At 29.1% G+C, this 18,607-nt stretch overlaps 1 protein-coding gene and 1 long non-coding RNA gene across 5 annotated transcripts; one reads left to right on the top strand and one right to left on the bottom strand.

Annotated features, from left to right (window-relative positions):
* Window positions 1-1,618: 1,618 nt before the first annotated feature.
* On the bottom strand, window positions 1,619-5,315 carry LOC149877653 (uncharacterized). The gene is made up of 2 exons (XR_016448120.1): window positions 1,978-5,315; window positions 1,619-1,742 (listed from the first exon to the last, which is right to left on the bottom strand). It is a non-coding gene; the product is annotated as an uncharacterized LOC149877653 (long non-coding RNA).
* LOC145181270 (UPF0462 protein C4orf33 homolog) lies at window positions 5,186-8,785 on the top strand. 4 transcript variants are annotated; one of them, XM_090074385.1, is made up of 7 exons: window positions 5,186-5,253; window positions 5,452-5,506; window positions 5,670-5,867; window positions 7,921-7,978; window positions 8,111-8,162; window positions 8,284-8,480; window positions 8,589-8,785. In XM_090074385.1, the coding sequence occupies exons 1-7, from the start codon at window positions 5,230-5,232 to the stop codon at window positions 8,674-8,676; spliced, it is 672 nt and encodes a 223-aa protein (XP_089930511.1). In that variant the 5' UTR covers window positions 5,186-5,229; the 3' UTR covers window positions 8,677-8,785. The 4 variants fall into 4 exon arrangements, with proteins under 4 accessions (XP_089930511.1, XP_089930513.1, XP_089930514.1 ...); XM_090074387.1 differs by having other exon boundaries at window positions 5,192-5,253; window positions 5,452-5,534; XM_090074388.1 differs by lacking the exon at window positions 5,452-5,506 and having other exon boundaries at window positions 5,204-5,253.
* The last annotated feature ends 9,822 nt before the right edge of the window (window positions 8,786-18,607 follow it).

Below are 18,607 nucleotides of genomic sequence, written 5' to 3' on the forward strand. Positions count from 1 at the left end.
AAACACACTTTGGTAGTTAAGCTACTATTCAATTTTTAAACTATTTCTAAAGTTATTTTTAAATTCTATTTAATTGATTTTTATTTTTAACTTAAAGGTTTATAAAAAATAGTTAAAAAATATTTTAAGAATATTTACTTGGTAAGTATGTAAATCATAGAACAACAAAAAAAAAAAAACAAGGTTATAATGAATTTAAAGTTATACTTGATGCTAAAATAAGTTTTGGAATGTTTATTCTACTAATATCTAGAACACTTAGTGTGCATTGAATTGAGTTTAATAACTTCAGTAACTTGTATAAACTCCATGTTGTTAAGAACAATTAAAAAAAAAATAATTTTTTTTTAAAGACTATATATTAGGTTTAACATATCTTGATAAAATGAATTCAAGACCTATGATATGAATCCTAACAATTTGAACTTCAAGTGATAGTTCAAATTGTTAGAAGATGTGTGGTCTTGGATGTCCTTGGCACTAAACTAAGATATGAAAACTAAAAACATTAAATAATGTAGAATGAATAAAGATTAAATGCTAAACAAAACAATGTTGGTTTTGGAAATTATGAGCTAAATATGTTCATTAAGTAAATAAATTACCTTACAAATATGAAAATAAACAAAGCAAGGTCAAAGTTCTAGTTAAAGCAATGACACCCATAACTATTACATTAACTGAAAATCTAGTGTGTTTGAATTTGGTAGTTTTAAATTTGGTGTGTTTAAATTTGATAGTTATAGCTAAGTTAAAATTGTTAAATTAAAAAATTGTTTAATTAAAGGTTAATAACTCAATAAAATTAATTATTTTTAAGTAGGTAAATAATATCTTTGTTGACTATTTAATAAGTTAAATCATATAGTACAGCACAAATTAGTTAACTTATGCCCATTTTTATATACAACATACATTACATATAATTTAATGATAACCACAAGCTAATAGCTATAGTTTTAATAATCTTTGGTTAAAAATATAACAACTTAGTAAAATACTTTAACTATCTTTTAACAAGTAGGTAAAAGCTAATCATTCAACAAAAGTTTATTAATAAAAGAATTGTTATTTATTGGTTGAAAGATTTATACACAGCAACAACAACAATATATATATATATATATATATATATATATATATATATATATATATATATATATATATATATATATATATATATATATATATATATATATATATATATATATATATATATAAGCTAAATCTCTCATATGAATAGTGTGCAGAACCATGCTTTCTTAAGGTTTTACCATAGTATTGAGTAATCTCTAATACATTAGATTATTCATTACTGTTAACTAACCCCTAGTAAATAACTCAATGACCTATGGGTAGTTATATAAGTATTAAGAATTAGTAATTCACTTATTCAAATTAAAAAAACAAGCTACAACCAGCTTATCTATAGCTAGTATCAAGAAAGCTCTATGGAATGCCTAATCCAGTTTACACAAAGATAACTAAACTTCTTGCACTTCTTAGTTACTAAGATATTTTTGATTAATATCTTTTTATAAGCATTAGCATCTTATTTATTGAAAATGAATTTTTTATCATTAGCAGTTAAAAGTTCATAAAAAATGTAAACAAATGCTTTTATGTAATTTTTTGTAATTCCATTATTAAGCTTGGTTTCCATATGAATCCTGGCGTTCAGTTTGTCTCAGTCGTCCAATCGAGCGTACGGAAAAACATCCACGATTGGTAAAATCAAGGACCTAAAAATAAATCTAATTTTACAAACTTGAGCGTGCAAACCTTCGTACGATTAAAGAACGACAAGTGTACAACTTAAGTCTAAATAATACAGATAAGTTAATCCTTTTAACAAAATTTCCCTTATTATAATAGTTATTATAATTATATTGTTGTGCAAAAACAATTTCACTATAAGTCCGAGTTTCAAAGTTTGATGCTTGACCAAGAGTAAATACATTCTTTTAAACATATTACTTTTTGCAAAAATGCATACACAACTAAACAGCTTCCCAAAATCCTCCTGCATCTCAGGTGAACTCTCCAGTCATTCATGAAAGTGTTACTCAATATTTACATGCTTTTAAACTTCCATTATGTCAATTAATGATTCTTACAAATGTCTAAATTGATGACGAAGTCACTAATCCTTCTTTTTTACAAACTTGCGCATGTTAGACATTATCTTTTCACTTCAAACGCAGGTAATTTATATAGAGACCAGCTGAAGCGTTGTTTGTTCAATATGCGTCCGTCTTCTTTTAAAAAATCTGTCAACCATAATAATGCTTTCAATTTAAAAATGTTTCAGCGATTAGACCATATTAAGAATTATTCGGACATTTTTCCTTCTCCATTTTCCTATGGTTTTATATATAGCTTCTTTTATGATTTAATTCTTTTTGTTTTGTTTTTAACCGATGAGATGATAACATACAATTTCAATAAAGAAAATAAGTAGCTGGGAGTATTCGATAGTTATGTACCCTTACAGTTATGTACCCTCATAGCAATTAACACAAGTAATCTCTCACATGCGTCTCTTTCAGTCAGAAAAAACCTAATTCGGGGTAAGTTGGTGGAGAAAAAAAATTTTCTGGAGACATTCTTTTGGGATAATTTTAAGAAGTAGGATCAACATTTGACAAGTTTAGATGCCTCGTTCAATGGAAATGATTTTTCTCCCTCATTCTCGGTCTGAGATCTAAAAACACATATTCAATTTAATAATCTATAAAAAATACATACTCTGTAAAATACTCTATGAAAACATTTTCATTTTAGGACGTCACAATAACTAAACATTATTCACTTGTCTAAATTATATTAAAATCAAGTTCTCTACATGATACGCATATACTGTATTATGATATAATAAATGAGTTTCCACTTTTTGTGGTAAAGATGTGTTCAATGCTAATAACACAGTTACTTCTTGTGAAATACTTTTGTGCTTATGTAAAAAACTTGGAATAAATTTACCTCCGAGCTGGAATAAATTTACCTCCGAACGGATTAACCAGCACACTATGAAAATCTTTTCTAAATTAGTATTGATTATATAATTCCAAATGTGCATGCGAAAAATAAAAATTTTTTCTAGAGAGTCCATTGCTTCTCTTCGGGAGAGTAGGAGAATGGGCACGAAAAATCACCGACACTGATTAGTAACATAAATATTAATTTCTAATTCAGGTTTCCTACCATGTCGCACATAATACAAAGAAGAGGGTAGGAGGAGGGGGTGACGTAAAAGATCACAAAAAGACTGGATGACGACAAGCGTCTATCGGTGCCTCTAAAAAGATAAATTTACAATCATGCATTTTAATTGATCCATGTATAGTTTTATAACAATATTCAGTGAACCACTTTGATCATGCTCTATAATTTTTTTTGGTCATTTCTTCAACATTCGAAATGTTTTATTGATTTATTCCAATAAACGGTGTTTTATTGGCGCTGTCTCATCTCATGGCACATTTACGAAGAACTTCAAACCATAAGTATCAGTGCGAATGGTCAGTTAAATTGAGTATTCAGGTTGGTTAGTAAATTCGTGTTGTTGTGGGAGATACTGTTGAGTCAGGAGATGGCTGTCCACTTTAAAGGAGTTTAAATATTTTATACTTTCGAACTTTAGGGAAACACTGTGTGTGTCTATACTTTATTTCCCTAAGCATATTAACTTAGTGATCATAAAAACTATGAAATGAATTTTTAATCAGCGTTTTTTTACCAAAGTATTTATGAGCAAGCAAACACTGTAACTATACGTTACCATTATCCTTTGACGCCAGCAGAAAAATTAACATTAACGACGAGAAATAGAATCTATATAAGAAAAATGTCAAAAGAAAATTAGCTGTAAATAACAAGAAAAAATGTGTAAGTACAGGGGGGGGGGGGGTTGTGCTTGACATGTTTTTCCCAAAACCGTGGAAGTTCTAAAAATATATTACTAACATATTTGATTCAATTTTTCAAAAAATCAAAGATAAACATAAACCTTTATTGGTAAACTCATTTTTAAATGAAATTCTAAGAAAAATTTGTAACTATTTTTAAAAGAACTTTTTTCAAAAAAGTTTGCATCTTGTGTGAGTCATATTTAACTTACGGTATTAAATTAAGCTTCATGTTGTTGCTAAAAACTTTATTTAGTGATTATGATTTGATAATCATATCTTCTATTTTATGTATTACTACGTTGTTTTAGAAAGTTTCTATAAATAACATACAAGTTACCAAAATATTTTTCCGAATGATTGACTGACAACAAAAATAATTTTTATCAACGTTACGTAAAAAAAAACAAAAAGGTTGTTCTAACTAATTCATTTTTTCTGATTAAAAACTCAGTTGGCGCAATAAAATTATTTCAGAATGATAAAATATACAAATTTCTTGAATTCTATAATTTTGTATTAAAGTTTACTCTTTCAAAAAAATCCAATTTTTACATAAAAAATGAGCAGGTTTTTTTAAGTATCCAATATAATATTGAAGTTTTTTTTGATTGCAAATTGGAGTAGATTTGGTTTAATTGTACAAGAATCATTTGCTTATTCTCAATATAGTTACCAAATTCTTAAGATATTCTGTCATGTATAGTGTCCAGAAAAAGACTGAAAAAGGACCTTTCTGGCAGACAGTGTTATTATTATTGAAATGAACAAGGTATTGCGAAAGAAAATTTATGTTTAGCTTTGTTTATTCAACGATCTTTCAGTTTGTTTAACTTTTCCCCAATTTTTATACAGTATTTAAAATCAAGATTTTTTTCTATTTTTGGAAATAAAGAATTTCCTGACCTCTGTAAGGGCGCCAACTGATGTACGACTTTTATTGGTAATTAAGGAAGACCTCGCCCGTTATAAAAACCTTATTATTAAAAATAGATTTTTAATTACAATTAACAACTTGAAGTATGAAGCAGTTAAATACAAAATTAAATACATAATACAATATATATCAAGATGTAGAATAAAGAATGAAGAACAAATATATAATAAAACAAAATAGATAAAATTTTATTTGATTTTATTTAAAGATAATTCACAAAAAAATTACCAAAAAATGTTTTTGAAGTTTCACAAAAAAGCGTAATTGACAAATTCGATTATCTCTCTAATAATTGGCGTAGATATAGTTTTAAAAGTTTCGTTTAAATTTTCTTAATTATTTTCTCTGAATAAAATAATAAAAAATTTCTAAAAATTACTTCAAATGTCAAGAATTATGATAATAATGGTAAAGTTTCGCCCTATTTTTTTCTGTAATAAAATTTAAGATAGTATGCGTTATATTAGCTCAAAGACAGAGGCTATTCGATGATAATAACATGGCATTAAAATTATATAATCCTTTTAAATAAATAAAGTAGTACTTTGAGCTCAATTCGGATATATTTCTTATAATTTAGTATTGATATTTTTCGGCTTTTAACAGATCTTCTGCCTGGAAATAAAGTTACAAAGAGTTGTGTTGCTGCAATTATTTAACAGTGAGCGTCTGATAACAAAATATAATATGTACATATTGTTATTTATTTTGTTTTTCACGTAAGCCAAGCTTAAAATCATGTACACGCAAACGATGGTTTTGTAAACACTGTTGATATATTTTGTTAACTGCGTTAGGGCTATTCAACTAACTTTCTTTTACAGGTGAACTTGCTATGGAGTATGTTATAAACTCTGAATGGGATAGCAAACCAATTAAGCACGATCCTACTAAAATAGTTTTTACTTACAAATCAAACAATAAGTTTATTGTAGCTGATGTATCTGCAAAGTTTTTTAATGATCCATCAGCACCAAATGGTCATCCAGGAGATCCATTTCCAAGATTGTATGATTATGAAGGTTTGCAATTATCATCTTGTTATATATATGCCAAAGTTGATATATCTTATATATACCAAAATACTACACACAGATATTTTACTTCAGACTCATCTTTCATACCAGAGCCTTTTTTTTTTGACTCTAGAATAAAAGATGACTCTGTAATGAAATTTTCTGATCTCACACATGGGCTTTTTCCTAAACAGTATAAGTATTGTATAAAATTAACATGGAAAGCCATTTCACTATATACAATGTTAACAAAAGAAGAGCCATCTAAACATAGAACCAGGAAGAAGAAGTGTGAAAAAGTCATGAAATAAAGATAATAGTTCAAAAGAAAATTTAGCTAGTTATTATATTTTAGTCATATTTGAAAATTTTATATAACTTCATTGTATCTTTAAAAAAGTGCATTTCTAATTATGTGAGCTAGTGTAATTGTTAATGCTAATCATAGCCTAATGTTTCTTTTTAACTTAATTATTTCTTTCTCAGCCTATTGTTTCAATATTTACATTAATTAATTTTACTTCCTTTACTTCCTTATTTTACTTTATTTTACTTCCTTTACTTCCTTATTTGTCTTAATGATCTTCACCACAAGAATCTGTTATTATTTGGTAGCCTATAATTATTTTAGTGATAATCATGTATGTACAAAAATATGATGATAAAGTGGACCTAAAAGCATAATTTAGGCAGAAATTTAAAAATGAATTTCCTAAATCTACAGCTGTATCTAATAAAAGTTATAATAATTTACATCATTGACTGTAAAAAGAAAGTCACAAGTGTATAATGTCTTTAAGAATAAGCCAACAAACTATAGTTAATAACCAGTTACAAAAGCAGTAATAAAAAAGAAATTAATAGATAAGATGAACTCAAATTATCCTCAGGTGGTATATCCTTAACTATGCCCAACAGCTTAGGTTAACAACATTACCTTGATTTGTTAAGGTAAAATAAGATTTTTTTATTAAGTATGTAGATTAATAAACATAGTTACAAAAACATTAGTTGATAGAGCCTGGATTGAAGGAGTATTTAGATGACATAAATAAAGTATTCAAGGGCATGATCATCCTTTAAATTGGCAAGTTTGAAGTCTGCAAGAGTGAAAAAGCAGCTGACTTTGTATATGTATGTTCTTTTGTAGAATTTGAATAAAAAACTCCCAGCTCTACAAGGAAGACCATGAAAAGCACAAAGAATTAATTGGGGAATAAATGAATGTTAAGGAACTCAGTAACTGTTAAATCTCCTTTACTATGATATTCTATCATTTAATTCTACCATAACTAAGTTTAATGAAAGGTATACAAATCACATAGTAATAGTCTCAGAAAGATTTAAAACAGGGACTAGCTATGAACTAGAGTCATTTATATATCAAATAGCAGATTGTTTTAGGCCCTGAAGCAAAAATAGTGGCCCCAAAAAAATATTTAGTCTTACTCATACACATAGCGTATAGTATAGGAGCTTTCTCTGCTGTCTATAAGAATAATTCTTGTAGGTAGATTAAAAAAAAAGTTAACCCAATTAGTAGCTCCTATCAGATAGTGGACCTGACCCATGGCCCACTTGGCATAGCCCAAATTCTAGCCCTGTTACTCATATTGTTCCAACATCTCCCTAATCAAAATCTAAAAGTTTTTTGTCTAATATTTTTTAATTAATGAATTGTATTTCTAAAGCAAGTTTTCTATTTTTAGATGACTCTTAAGATGATTCCAATCTTATATATTTTGGTTATTTTTTCAAACCTAGTTTTATGTCCGGAGAGGTGTGATCTGATATTTAATAGACCATAATGAATTTGCATTTTTTAAAAAGTGCTTGTATTTACCTATATAGATTAAAGTTAAATGCTATTTTAATGATGTTGCTCATGAAAATCATATTAAAGACCAATCATTAATTTAAAACTTTAATTTATTCTATAAGTAATTTTTTATTGTCCATTATTAATCCATACCTCTTACATCTTTTCCCTTTGTACAGATATGGTACTACTTGTCTTATCTTTTCTAAATTTTGATAAATTCTAAATTTTATTTTATAGTTGTTGAGATATTCTTCTTAGCTGAAAACAAAAAGTATTTGGAAGTGGAAGTCTCACCGTGAGTTATTTTCTGTGAACTTTTTAGATTCATATATCTACTGGGTTTAAGAGATTTTACTTTTTATAATGAGTGAATAAAGTACACTCAAGCCTTAAATAAGGAATAAAAAAACAGCTTTCTATTTTTCAGACATGGTCAGCATTTAGTTTTGTTATTGAATGGTACCAGAAACATTATAAAGGTTCCTTGTTGGTTTTTAATTTTTTTTTAGGTTGTTTTTGTGTTGTTTTTGTAAAAATATATTCTTAACTGTTTTGATATGCTATGTTTTGATCATGATAGTAGCTATTTTTTACTTTGAGGATGAACTACCTTTAAATTACACATCATCAATTGATCATGAATCAATGACTTGGAAAGGAAGAATAGAAATTCCTTTATCTTACATGCCATTTGGAGTCAGTCGAATCAATGCATATGCTATTCATGGATCTGGTGACAAAAGGACCTATGAAGCGTTATACCCTGTGCCTCAAGGAAAGTATGAGTATCCTGATTTGTAAGTAACATTTTTTTTACTAAGTTGAAATGCTTGACTTGTTTACTTCTGATTAACTTCTCAGTTGAACATCAATGTTGATCTGTAGAGTGATTTAATTACCTTTAGCCATCGTCTGGAATATTTCAAAGAGTTTTCATTGGTTGATATTATAAAAGAAACATCTGAAGTGGGAAAGTATTGGGAACTTTTATAATTAAGTTTGACGTCATATTAAATATGCAGTAAAAAATATAAAGAATCTTAATATTTTGTAATTTAATTTTAAAAAAATATATTTGTAATAAAAGTTTCAAATCTTATGATTAATGGTTAATAAAATTGTTAAAATGCGTTCTGGTTTGCATTTGGAAAGAGTCATTGTGTGACAACATACTTATACTCGATACCATTTTGATCCCTCCAGGGCTTACATCTCTCCAGGTCTTATTTTGAAATACAATCTTTAAAAAAGTATTTGTTAAGCGACCAATTAGCTCATTAATCCTCTAAAACCTTTCGGACGAACTAAAATTCGCTCGCCGGCGGTGAAAGAGTAAATTGGAAATCGTATATTGGTATCTCAGTTAAATGTATACATATACACATACATACAGATAAATATATATATGTGTACGTATTTATTTATTGGATGCGAGCCAGAACACCAACACAGCGGGTTAACTTACGTGTCAGAAAACTGTCAAAGCTGCATCAGAATTATCTGGCTCTGAAGGTACCCAGAAAACGACATACAGTGAGTCAAAGGTGAAAAAACGGTAAAAATTATACAAGCACTGGTATATTTGGGTCAGGAAATTTAAATTTGTTAACAAAAATAAGTTTTACACGTACCCAAGACGCGATTATGGCGCGTGTGCCCGTCTCAGTACCATTTACGTGCGCAAATAATGATTTAAGAAAAAAATTTGGATTCCTCGATCCTAAATATCATGTAATACCATGTACAAAATACGAGCCACGTATTTTTTAAATAAACTTTACATTTATCTAAAGCGCGTACTACACACGCGTATATGCTTGCTGGAGTCTTTTACGTTCTCAAATATTAATTTAAAAAATTTGAAAATAAAAAATTTGGGTTTCCTCAAACCAAAACACACACATGTACTAATTAAAATAAAAAGTTTAGATTCAAAAAACCAAAATGCCGGGTTATCTTACAACCAAAACAAAAAAAGGAAAGAAGTATTATTACCAAAAACAGCTTCATTTTGTCATTAAAAAGGACGAAACATCAGTGGGAAGTGGTTTTCCATTTTCAGATTTGTGATTTTTGACTAATGCGGTTGATGAAACTATTATTTTCAGAGGTTGCCTTCTGCAACTTCTTTGTAGCAGAAGAACTTTACCTCAAACTCGACCATTCCATTCATTTCAGCTTTAAGATGTTTATCTTCATTTCTGATCAACTCTTTCGTTTCTTTTTCATATTGGAGATGTATAGAATAATGATGTGTACTTGAGGGCTTCTTATTCAACCATAATGTTTCCTTCATGATGGTTATTTAAGTGGAACAATAGCTGTCTGAAAAAGACTTTGCTCGTTAATTTGGGCCTCGTCAATAATTGCATCAGTAGATTTTTTTTTATACTCACTTTGGAGACACCATCAAAATCCCCTTTAAATTGAAGTGATGACCTCAAAACCTTCCCGCACTCTTATCAAATACTCTCATAGTCTTTGGATTCAGTAAAAGTTAGTATTCTTGTCAGAGTATGCTTAAACATGCTCTGTAGAGGAGTTGAAGCCGATATTTCTGTCAGAACTACACCCTCAGGAGAACATTTCTGTCTTTCATTCTTAACTTCATGAAGTAAAGGATAAATATCTGAATTCTGTATTTTGGATGAATTTCTGATAATTTGATGCTGTTCATCGGAAAGATTACACTGAATTTAAAGCTCAAGGCATTTTTTTTTTTTTTTTCATTTTTATTGGAAAACAAACCTCCGTGCTTTTAACTTTCGCCAAGATTTATAGCATTATTAATAAAAAAAAAAATCTTTCTTGGTAGGATCTCTAGAGGCTTTTCTTATTGAAGCTAATGCCAATGCTTCGGTAGGATGTTCAGCCCATTCGGTATCCTTATAAAAGATAATATTTAACATTTATGTGAGTAAACAACTTTTTGAATTGGTTTGAATTCAATTGATTTATTACTACCTTCGATCTTTTGCTTCTCTCACTTAGATCTTCCTAGTCCTTATTCTTTCTACGTGGACCTGCAGTAACATCTTTTCTGTTAACTATTATTTATTTATCTAACCAGGTTTGCTCATGTTCCAGAAGTCTTGACAAGGTTCTTGAATGTTTTAGTAATTTAGATTTGAATTTACATTTAAATATTAATAGAGTTTTCTTGAGATTTATCATTTCAAGTTCATCAATAGTTCCATGGTCACACCCTCCAATATACGAAACTCAAGTAGAAGAGCCTCAAGTAAATTATCATGATTAATTCCTTGAACTCTTGAATGAGTTAGGAACTCTTGAATGTATGCAATTAGCAGTTAGCTGTTATTTTGTACGCAAGTTTTATTTTTAAACGTTTATTTGGCAGTAGACAGTAAATTAATGCAACTTCTGTTTTTATGAGGTTTGAAATTTAACATGATTTTTTTGAGAATGAGTTTTTGAATGTTGGTTTTTGAGTTATGACAAATTACCTCTGCAGTGCTAATGTTCTGTGAAAAATATGTGAAAAATAAGTAACATGAAATTTTATATTTGACTTATTTTAAAAGGTCGTATATTGAATTGGGGAAAGTTCGGGCAACTGAATTTTTTTCCCGCTTTCATATATACCTATCATTTGGAAAATATTAAAACTACCATGTAATCTGGTGGAATCTCTTTGTTTTTCAACCGAACTCATGATTAAAGAAATAGAAAAAAATCAATATGGGACACTTTTTTTAAGATCTTAGGAATGACAATTTAAAATCAAAATGCAGTGTCAAAAATATTGTTTATAGTTACCAAATATCTTAAATATATACCTTCAATTTAAAATTTAAACTGTTTTTACCCGTATCAACCTTAAGAGTGAGACCAAAGTGAATATTTTGTGCGCGAATTTCGCGATAAAAAATGAATAAATAATGTCTCAGGAAAAGGTGTAAAAATTAGTGAATCCTTAAAAATTAACCAATAAGCAATTAGTTCCAGTTTTCTGGTGGTTTTAGTTACATCATAACTCAATTTATTAGTTCCTAGCAATTATTTTTTTGGATGGTTTTTTACCAATTTTTTTGGATATTGACTCACTGTGCGACAAGGAGAAAGCGACAGGACGAAAGAAAACATGTTTAAAGGTAAAAATAAAGGACCTTAAAGAATTCTTTGATATTGAGACAAAGAACGTGATGACGTAAATACAAAACGAAGAATATCGGGAATTCTTTAGCATGCAAAGAGGAGATGTTTTTCCTACCACATGAGTGGACAGATGTAAATACAGCAGCAAAAGGTAGCATGAAAAAGCAAGAGGAAAAACAAAGAAAGGTGAAAATGAGATAAGAAGAACGCATGACTAAAGGCATTAATTAAACAGGTAAACCTTCTTCTTTGACTTCATCTTCGTTCTGAGTCAGAAGAAAATGAGGAGTATCAGCCAACTCAAATTCAGCCTTGTGTGCCTACAACGTGAGTATTAACAGATTCAACAGCTTGTACTTCATCATCATACTACACAAGATCAACCTTGAAGTTGTAGGTGCTTTGGATCGTGTTTGGCTATCAGACAGTGGAGCTGTGTTTTTTGCCAGAGCTGATACACAGACGCTTGGCCTTGACAATTCAGAAATAACATCTCAAAATTCAATCAGACGATTTAGAAGAAAAGAAAGACAACGGGCTACTACAATTGATGATAAAGAGTCTTCTTTGGCAGGACCAATATTGCTGCGTAAGGACGGCAACACATTACGCGATATTGATGAATTAAAGGAAAAAGTGGATCGCAAAACTGTAACTTCATAACAGCGCATGTGTTAAATTTGAAGAAATTCTGTCAACTAAAATAGTCTGGATTGCATGCCGTCATCAATCCAGAATATTTCAGTTCACAAAGTTTGTCTTTTCAGATGTTTACATGTTTCTGCTTTATCCAGCTAAAAGTCCATCAACCAAAAAGTCTATTTAACCAATATCAGAATTCTTGGCCTTCGATAAATCAAGATATAGTACAACTGATCAACTTTTCATGATCCAATATTAAAGAATATGCGACAAACTTCGTTGTTTACAAATTGATCTTTAAACACAGTATCCAAGAGGCAATTATTAGAATCTTTTATGTTTATCCTTCTGGTTTTTTGTTGGAAACAAAAGAAGCGGGAAATTTTCAGCTCCCAGTTCAACATGTTATGCAAGATGGATGACAAAAAGCCATTTACGCCCTGAAATCCTTTCTTTTTAGAATCAGTTTAAGTTGACCGTTTGTGAATATTACATTTATGGCTTTATCTCAGTTTATGTCAAAAAGTGGAACGAAGCTTCGCTTTGAATCCGAGCTTCTTTCAATGACTTCAAATTTTTGTCAAATCAAAAGACCTATTCAAAGAAGACTGTTCCAGTACTACACATCAAGCCTTTTCTTTCCGAACATCTGGTTTCTTTCTGAACATCAGGTTTGCATGACCCTTACAAATGACTGTGTCAGCATCAATCAAATAAAAGATGGTGCAAAATATACATCAAATAATAGTGGCAGACACCCTTTTTCATGTAAAGTTGACGAGTGAATATGAACAGATGAAGTTGAAAAATCTGGTGACAGAAAGAACATCTTTCTTTGATGTTCTCATGGTAAAGGAAATAGTAGGTAAAGAAAATCTAAAACATTGCTTAAGAAAACAATACAGTGAGCATCTGATCTAGTTTTTAAAAAGTTTTTTGAACTAGCAGCACATATAACAGTTGTAAATAAATTAGCTAAAAAGAGATTTCAGTCTTATTGAAAACTCCAATTACACACTGAAAGAATGAGGAACTGAAGCAGTTTATTATTCTATTGGTTGCAAACCATCGCAAAAATTTCCCAACTCCATCAAATATATGTTATGTTGTAGAAAATCCTCTGCGGAGCAATTTATCTAAAAGCTGTCAAAATTTAAAACTAAATTCTTAACTAGATTGCAATTTTTACTATTTATTTTCACTATTTTCTTTATTTTCTTTTCACACACAAATATACATATATATATATATATATATATATATTTGTGTGTGCATGTTTAAAACATATATATATATATATATATATATATATATATATATATATATATATATATATATATATATATATATATATATATATGTTTATGTGCGTGTTTTTCACAAAAAACAAAAAGTGGGTGTGGTTAAGGCTTGCACATCACCATCCGAATATGATAACAGCAATCTTTGGTGTCTTAATTCTCATTGAAATGGTTGCTTTTGGTGTAAGACTAAATGCTCGAGGATGATTTCCAACAGCTTTAAAATTTCTTGAAAGCTATGACAACAACTGCTAGTTAATTCTGAGAATGGATATTTTAGAAAGAGATATTTAACTTAATTTATTGCCGATAGAAGTTTTCGAAAGTTTAAGAGTGCACATTTGCTTATGTTAAAACTTGGGTTTACATGTTGCAGACGCAGGTCGAAAAGTAAAATCCGTTTTTCTTGAATTGAGAATTTTAAAATTTTGAATTTAAATTGTTTCTAACAAGTTTTTTTTTGGGAAAATTTTCTCTTTGCAGAGTTTCTTGTGATGACAGAGTTACTTGTAATAACAGAGTTTAGTTTAGTCTTGTGATAACAGAGTTTAGTTTAGTCTTGTGATAACAGAGTTACTTGTAATAACAGAGCTTCTTGTGATGACTAGATCCTTCCTTGGTTTTACTCTGCTCATTTTTTTCTGATTAATTGATTTTTGAGACATCTAAATATCCTTTTTATACTGACATCTTTTAATGGGAACAGATTTTCCGCCTTAAACAAAGGGATAATAGCACATGAAGAAAATTTATGATAGGATTAAAATCATCAAAAAAGACAACTGCTATGCTGCAACAAAAGCATTTAACCACTATTACATCTATTGATGCAATATTACAGCAACTGTTTTAAATTTCAAAAAATTGATTAGACAAAATGCATAAATACTTTAATATTGAGTGAGAAATTTTTTCTCTATATAAAAAACATTAAATTTAAGAAATAAAAAAGAAAGAATACTTTTAAAGAAGTTAGACAGGCTTAAGTATTGGCAAAACTTAGGCAAGCTGAACATCGTAGTTTAAAAACCTTATTTATTAAAAAGAATTTTGCAGGAGAAACAGGAATTTATTGAAAAAGTTTTAATTGGTTTATTTCAATATCATATTGCAGCTCTATTTGGAGTTTCCAAAACAGGAGTTTGTATTGTTATTAAATATTATGAAAAAAATTGATTGATAAAAAAGGTACAGTACAAGAGATCGTATTAAAAACGAGAGAGAAGATCGGATAATTTCAAAGCTCGTTTCCTCACAAGTGCAACATATGTTATGAAAGTGAGACTAATTATATTCTTTTCCTTTTTTGAAATATTTCAGAAATATCTGTATAGAAAAAAAATATTTAAAAAAAAGCAATAATGCTAAAGTCAAAAAATGTTGAAACAAAATAGAGAAACATGAAAAATTGTTCTAAAATTTATTTATATCATTTCTCTGGACAATTGCTTTGATGTCAAGACGGCTTTGGTCTCACATTATTTTGACACCAGCGCACTTATTTATATTTTTCACTAGAAAAAAACATGCTCCCACAGAAGATTTTTCGGTATTTAAAATGCAGTAACAATCGATACATTCCTTCGAATGTTTAAAGTTGGAGGGAAACGAGTGCAGAAGTGAGGAGTTAGCGCTACCTCTCTCCTGAATAACGGTTGAATCAACGCTTTTACGATCATTCATTTAAAAACTAATGGAACGGTTGGGTCAGTTATAATTGACACGGAATGTTCAAAGACAGTTTTAAATCAACATTTTTTGCCCAAATGTTATGAACAAAAAATTTTTCCCGACTGTAATGACTGAAATATTTTTCCCACTCCACACTATATACTACGTTAAGTTTACTATTAAAAAAATTGATTGTAAGAAACTCATTTTTATAACTGAAAAACAACAACATTCTTTGTTAATTATTCTGTTCTACAATACCTCGTCTGCATTATTTATTTACTCTCAAAGATTCAATACCACAAATCATTTGCAAGTTCCTTGCATCCTTGCATTTGAACGAAAACAAATTTTTGTTTGACATTCCATATTCGATATTTGAATTACAACCATACCTGGTATTCTTCTTTTTTTTTCAAAAAACTCTCTTAGCAAACTGACCCAACATTGAGAGCAAAATATCCTAAAGGTTATAATAATGAACCAACTAATACCAGTTTTAGAAGCTATGAGAATGAAATAAATTTGTTAAGGGTTGAGTATCCTGTAAATTTTAAAACTATTGACAAGATTGAAAACAAAATCAAAGTATATTAACGTATTTGATTATGAAAGAAGCGAAGGAGTTCTTAGAGTAAGTAAAAAATGAAATGTTAAACAATGGGTAAATCTATTTCTCATCTCAGATGAAACAAATGGCGCTGAGAGCTCGAAGGATGATTACTATTGTCTTTTTACTGATTTGAATAAGTTATAATCAGCTTAAATAATGAAAAAAGAACTGTAAACAGTCTTTTTGTCTTAGATAATTAAACCCAATGCATTCACAAAAATCGTTAAATAAACATACAGAGTATTGTAATACAATTTAAGTTGTTAAAATAGAGATGGCCAAAAAAATGTACAAAATTGTACTTTAAAAATTGTAATAAGTTGGTTAGAATAACTTTTATTTTATACGCTAACTTCATAAAAACCTATTGGTCCGTCAAGTCCAGAAAAGGGTTGTACAAAAACAATTTCAAAAGCATCTACCATTTAACTTTTGTTATTACATGAAGTATTTTAATAATATTATCTATTTTAGAAAACTTGTTATTTACACTGCATTAACTGATGATGAAGATATGCTTACTTTAAATTACAGCGCACCCTTTCTTAAAATGGTCGTAATATGAAACGAGAAAAATGTAAAGTATGTTATACTACAAACACTTAATATGTGAAATAAGTTTCTTATTGTTGAACTCTATTGCTATTAAGTAACCCTTTGAGACGCATTTACCTGTACACAATTTTTCTGGTCCTGGTATAAAACTAGGTTAAAGGTTGAATGAAGATTTTACATTAAAAGAATAGAACAAACATTGGATACATCAACTTGCAATAACGCACGTGGGAAACAATTCTTGGAAGAAATGAATGGCATTGATAGCTACGTTCTGAGAAACGTTGGATTTATCTCTTGTCAGGGAGAATGATTGGAAAAAAGACGAATTTTGGAATGGGATTGAATATATCTAGTTTTTCAAAAAAAGCAAAAATAGCCGAAAAATTAAATGCTCCGAAACACAGCATTTTCAGTCCTCGCACTTGATCCTTTAGATCTTTTTAATAAGAATATGAATCGTATGAATCGTATGAATCGTATGGGCACGTGAAAAGAAAATCTGTTAAAAGAAAGGTCATTGCTAATGATGTAGAAGAAATTTTGGGCTGCTGATCTCATTGAAATGCATTCTCCAAATTTAACAAACGTATAAAATACTTGTTGGCAGTTATTAATAATTTTTTCAAATATGCCTGGTTGATTCTCCTAAAATACAAAACTGTTAAGACTGCTGCAAAATCATTTAAAACTTTGTTTAATGGAAGAAAGTCAACTAAAACATCGATCGATAAAAAATTCTACAAAAAATATGTTCAATGTCTTGTTGAACATTTCTTTACAAAAAAATGAAGGAAAGTCGAGTATAGTAGAAAGATGGAATCTTGCAATTAAAGAGAAAATGTGGAAATAATTTACAGTCAATTCAACTCATGTAGACATAAGCGTTTTGGATGATGTAGTTAAATATAATATAACCATTCATTCGTCTATAAAGATATCGCCTGTTGAAGCTTGTATCAAGACAAATGAATATATACAGTAGAAATATCTTTACCCAGAAAACTTTGAAATATCTCAACCAAAATCAAAACCAATCGTTTCAAAAAAAAAAAATTCATTTTCGAAAAGGACTAACGAAGTTTTTACAGTATATTCAATTACATTTAAGATTAAAGATGAAGAAATTGCTAGAACATTTTACGAAGCTGAAATGCAAAAGATTGAACAAGATGTCTATAGAATAGAAAAAACATCGAAAAAAAAAATATTACAAAGTCTTTCTTTTAAGTAAAACTATCTTTTCGTGAAATTGGAAACCAATTAATGGATCAACAATAAAGATTTAACATTCCACGCTTTTAACATTTAACATTTTAACATTTAACGATTCAACATTACACATTCCATTTAAGTTGTACAAATAACGGGTTTTTAAAATTTCTCAAATTTTGAACTTTAATTTTTACAAAAGTGTTGATCGTGAAATATATTTTTTATACCGATAGCTTTTCACTTTTAATTTTTACAGTCAGTGGCGGCGTTAGGGTAGGGCCTGGTTGGGCGATGGCCCAGGGCGCCGAAAATAAAGGGGCGAAATTTAGCGCAAAATCATTATGTTGGTCGAGATTGGATCTCATTTTAATTATTTAAAAGTACTATTTACTTAAAAATTTATTATTGTCTTTTATTATTGTCTACGCACGAAAAGAAGTTACATAGTTGTAAGTACTTATTTATACTTGTTCAAAATAAAGCATAATAAAAAAAACGTCAAGAAAATTCTACAGAGACGTAAATAAATTTTACGAGTTAAACTAAAAAACATTAAATTAGTAATCAACCAATCGGTGTTGAGTTTTTAACACTAATAGTAATTAACCAATCGGTGTTGAGTTTTTAACACTAATAGGGGTCATTAACCAATAAGTGTTGAGTTGCAATTGCGCTATTAAAAAATTCTCTTGCTCAAATAGCGTTATAACTAAATTATCTACTTGCGATGGCGATGTGCAACAAACTCCAGATGACTTTATCACTGATTTCATGAATATATCGGATCCAGCCATATGGCCTCTTATTC

The sequence above is a fragment of the Hydra viridissima genome, unplaced genomic scaffold, assembly GCF_058129835.1.
Source record: "Hydra viridissima isolate aposymbiotic clone 2 unplaced genomic scaffold, HvirCarnegie_v1 scaffold_16, whole genome shotgun sequence".
Classification (NCBI taxonomy): domain Eukaryota; kingdom Metazoa; phylum Cnidaria; class Hydrozoa; order Anthoathecata; family Hydridae; genus Hydra; species Hydra viridissima.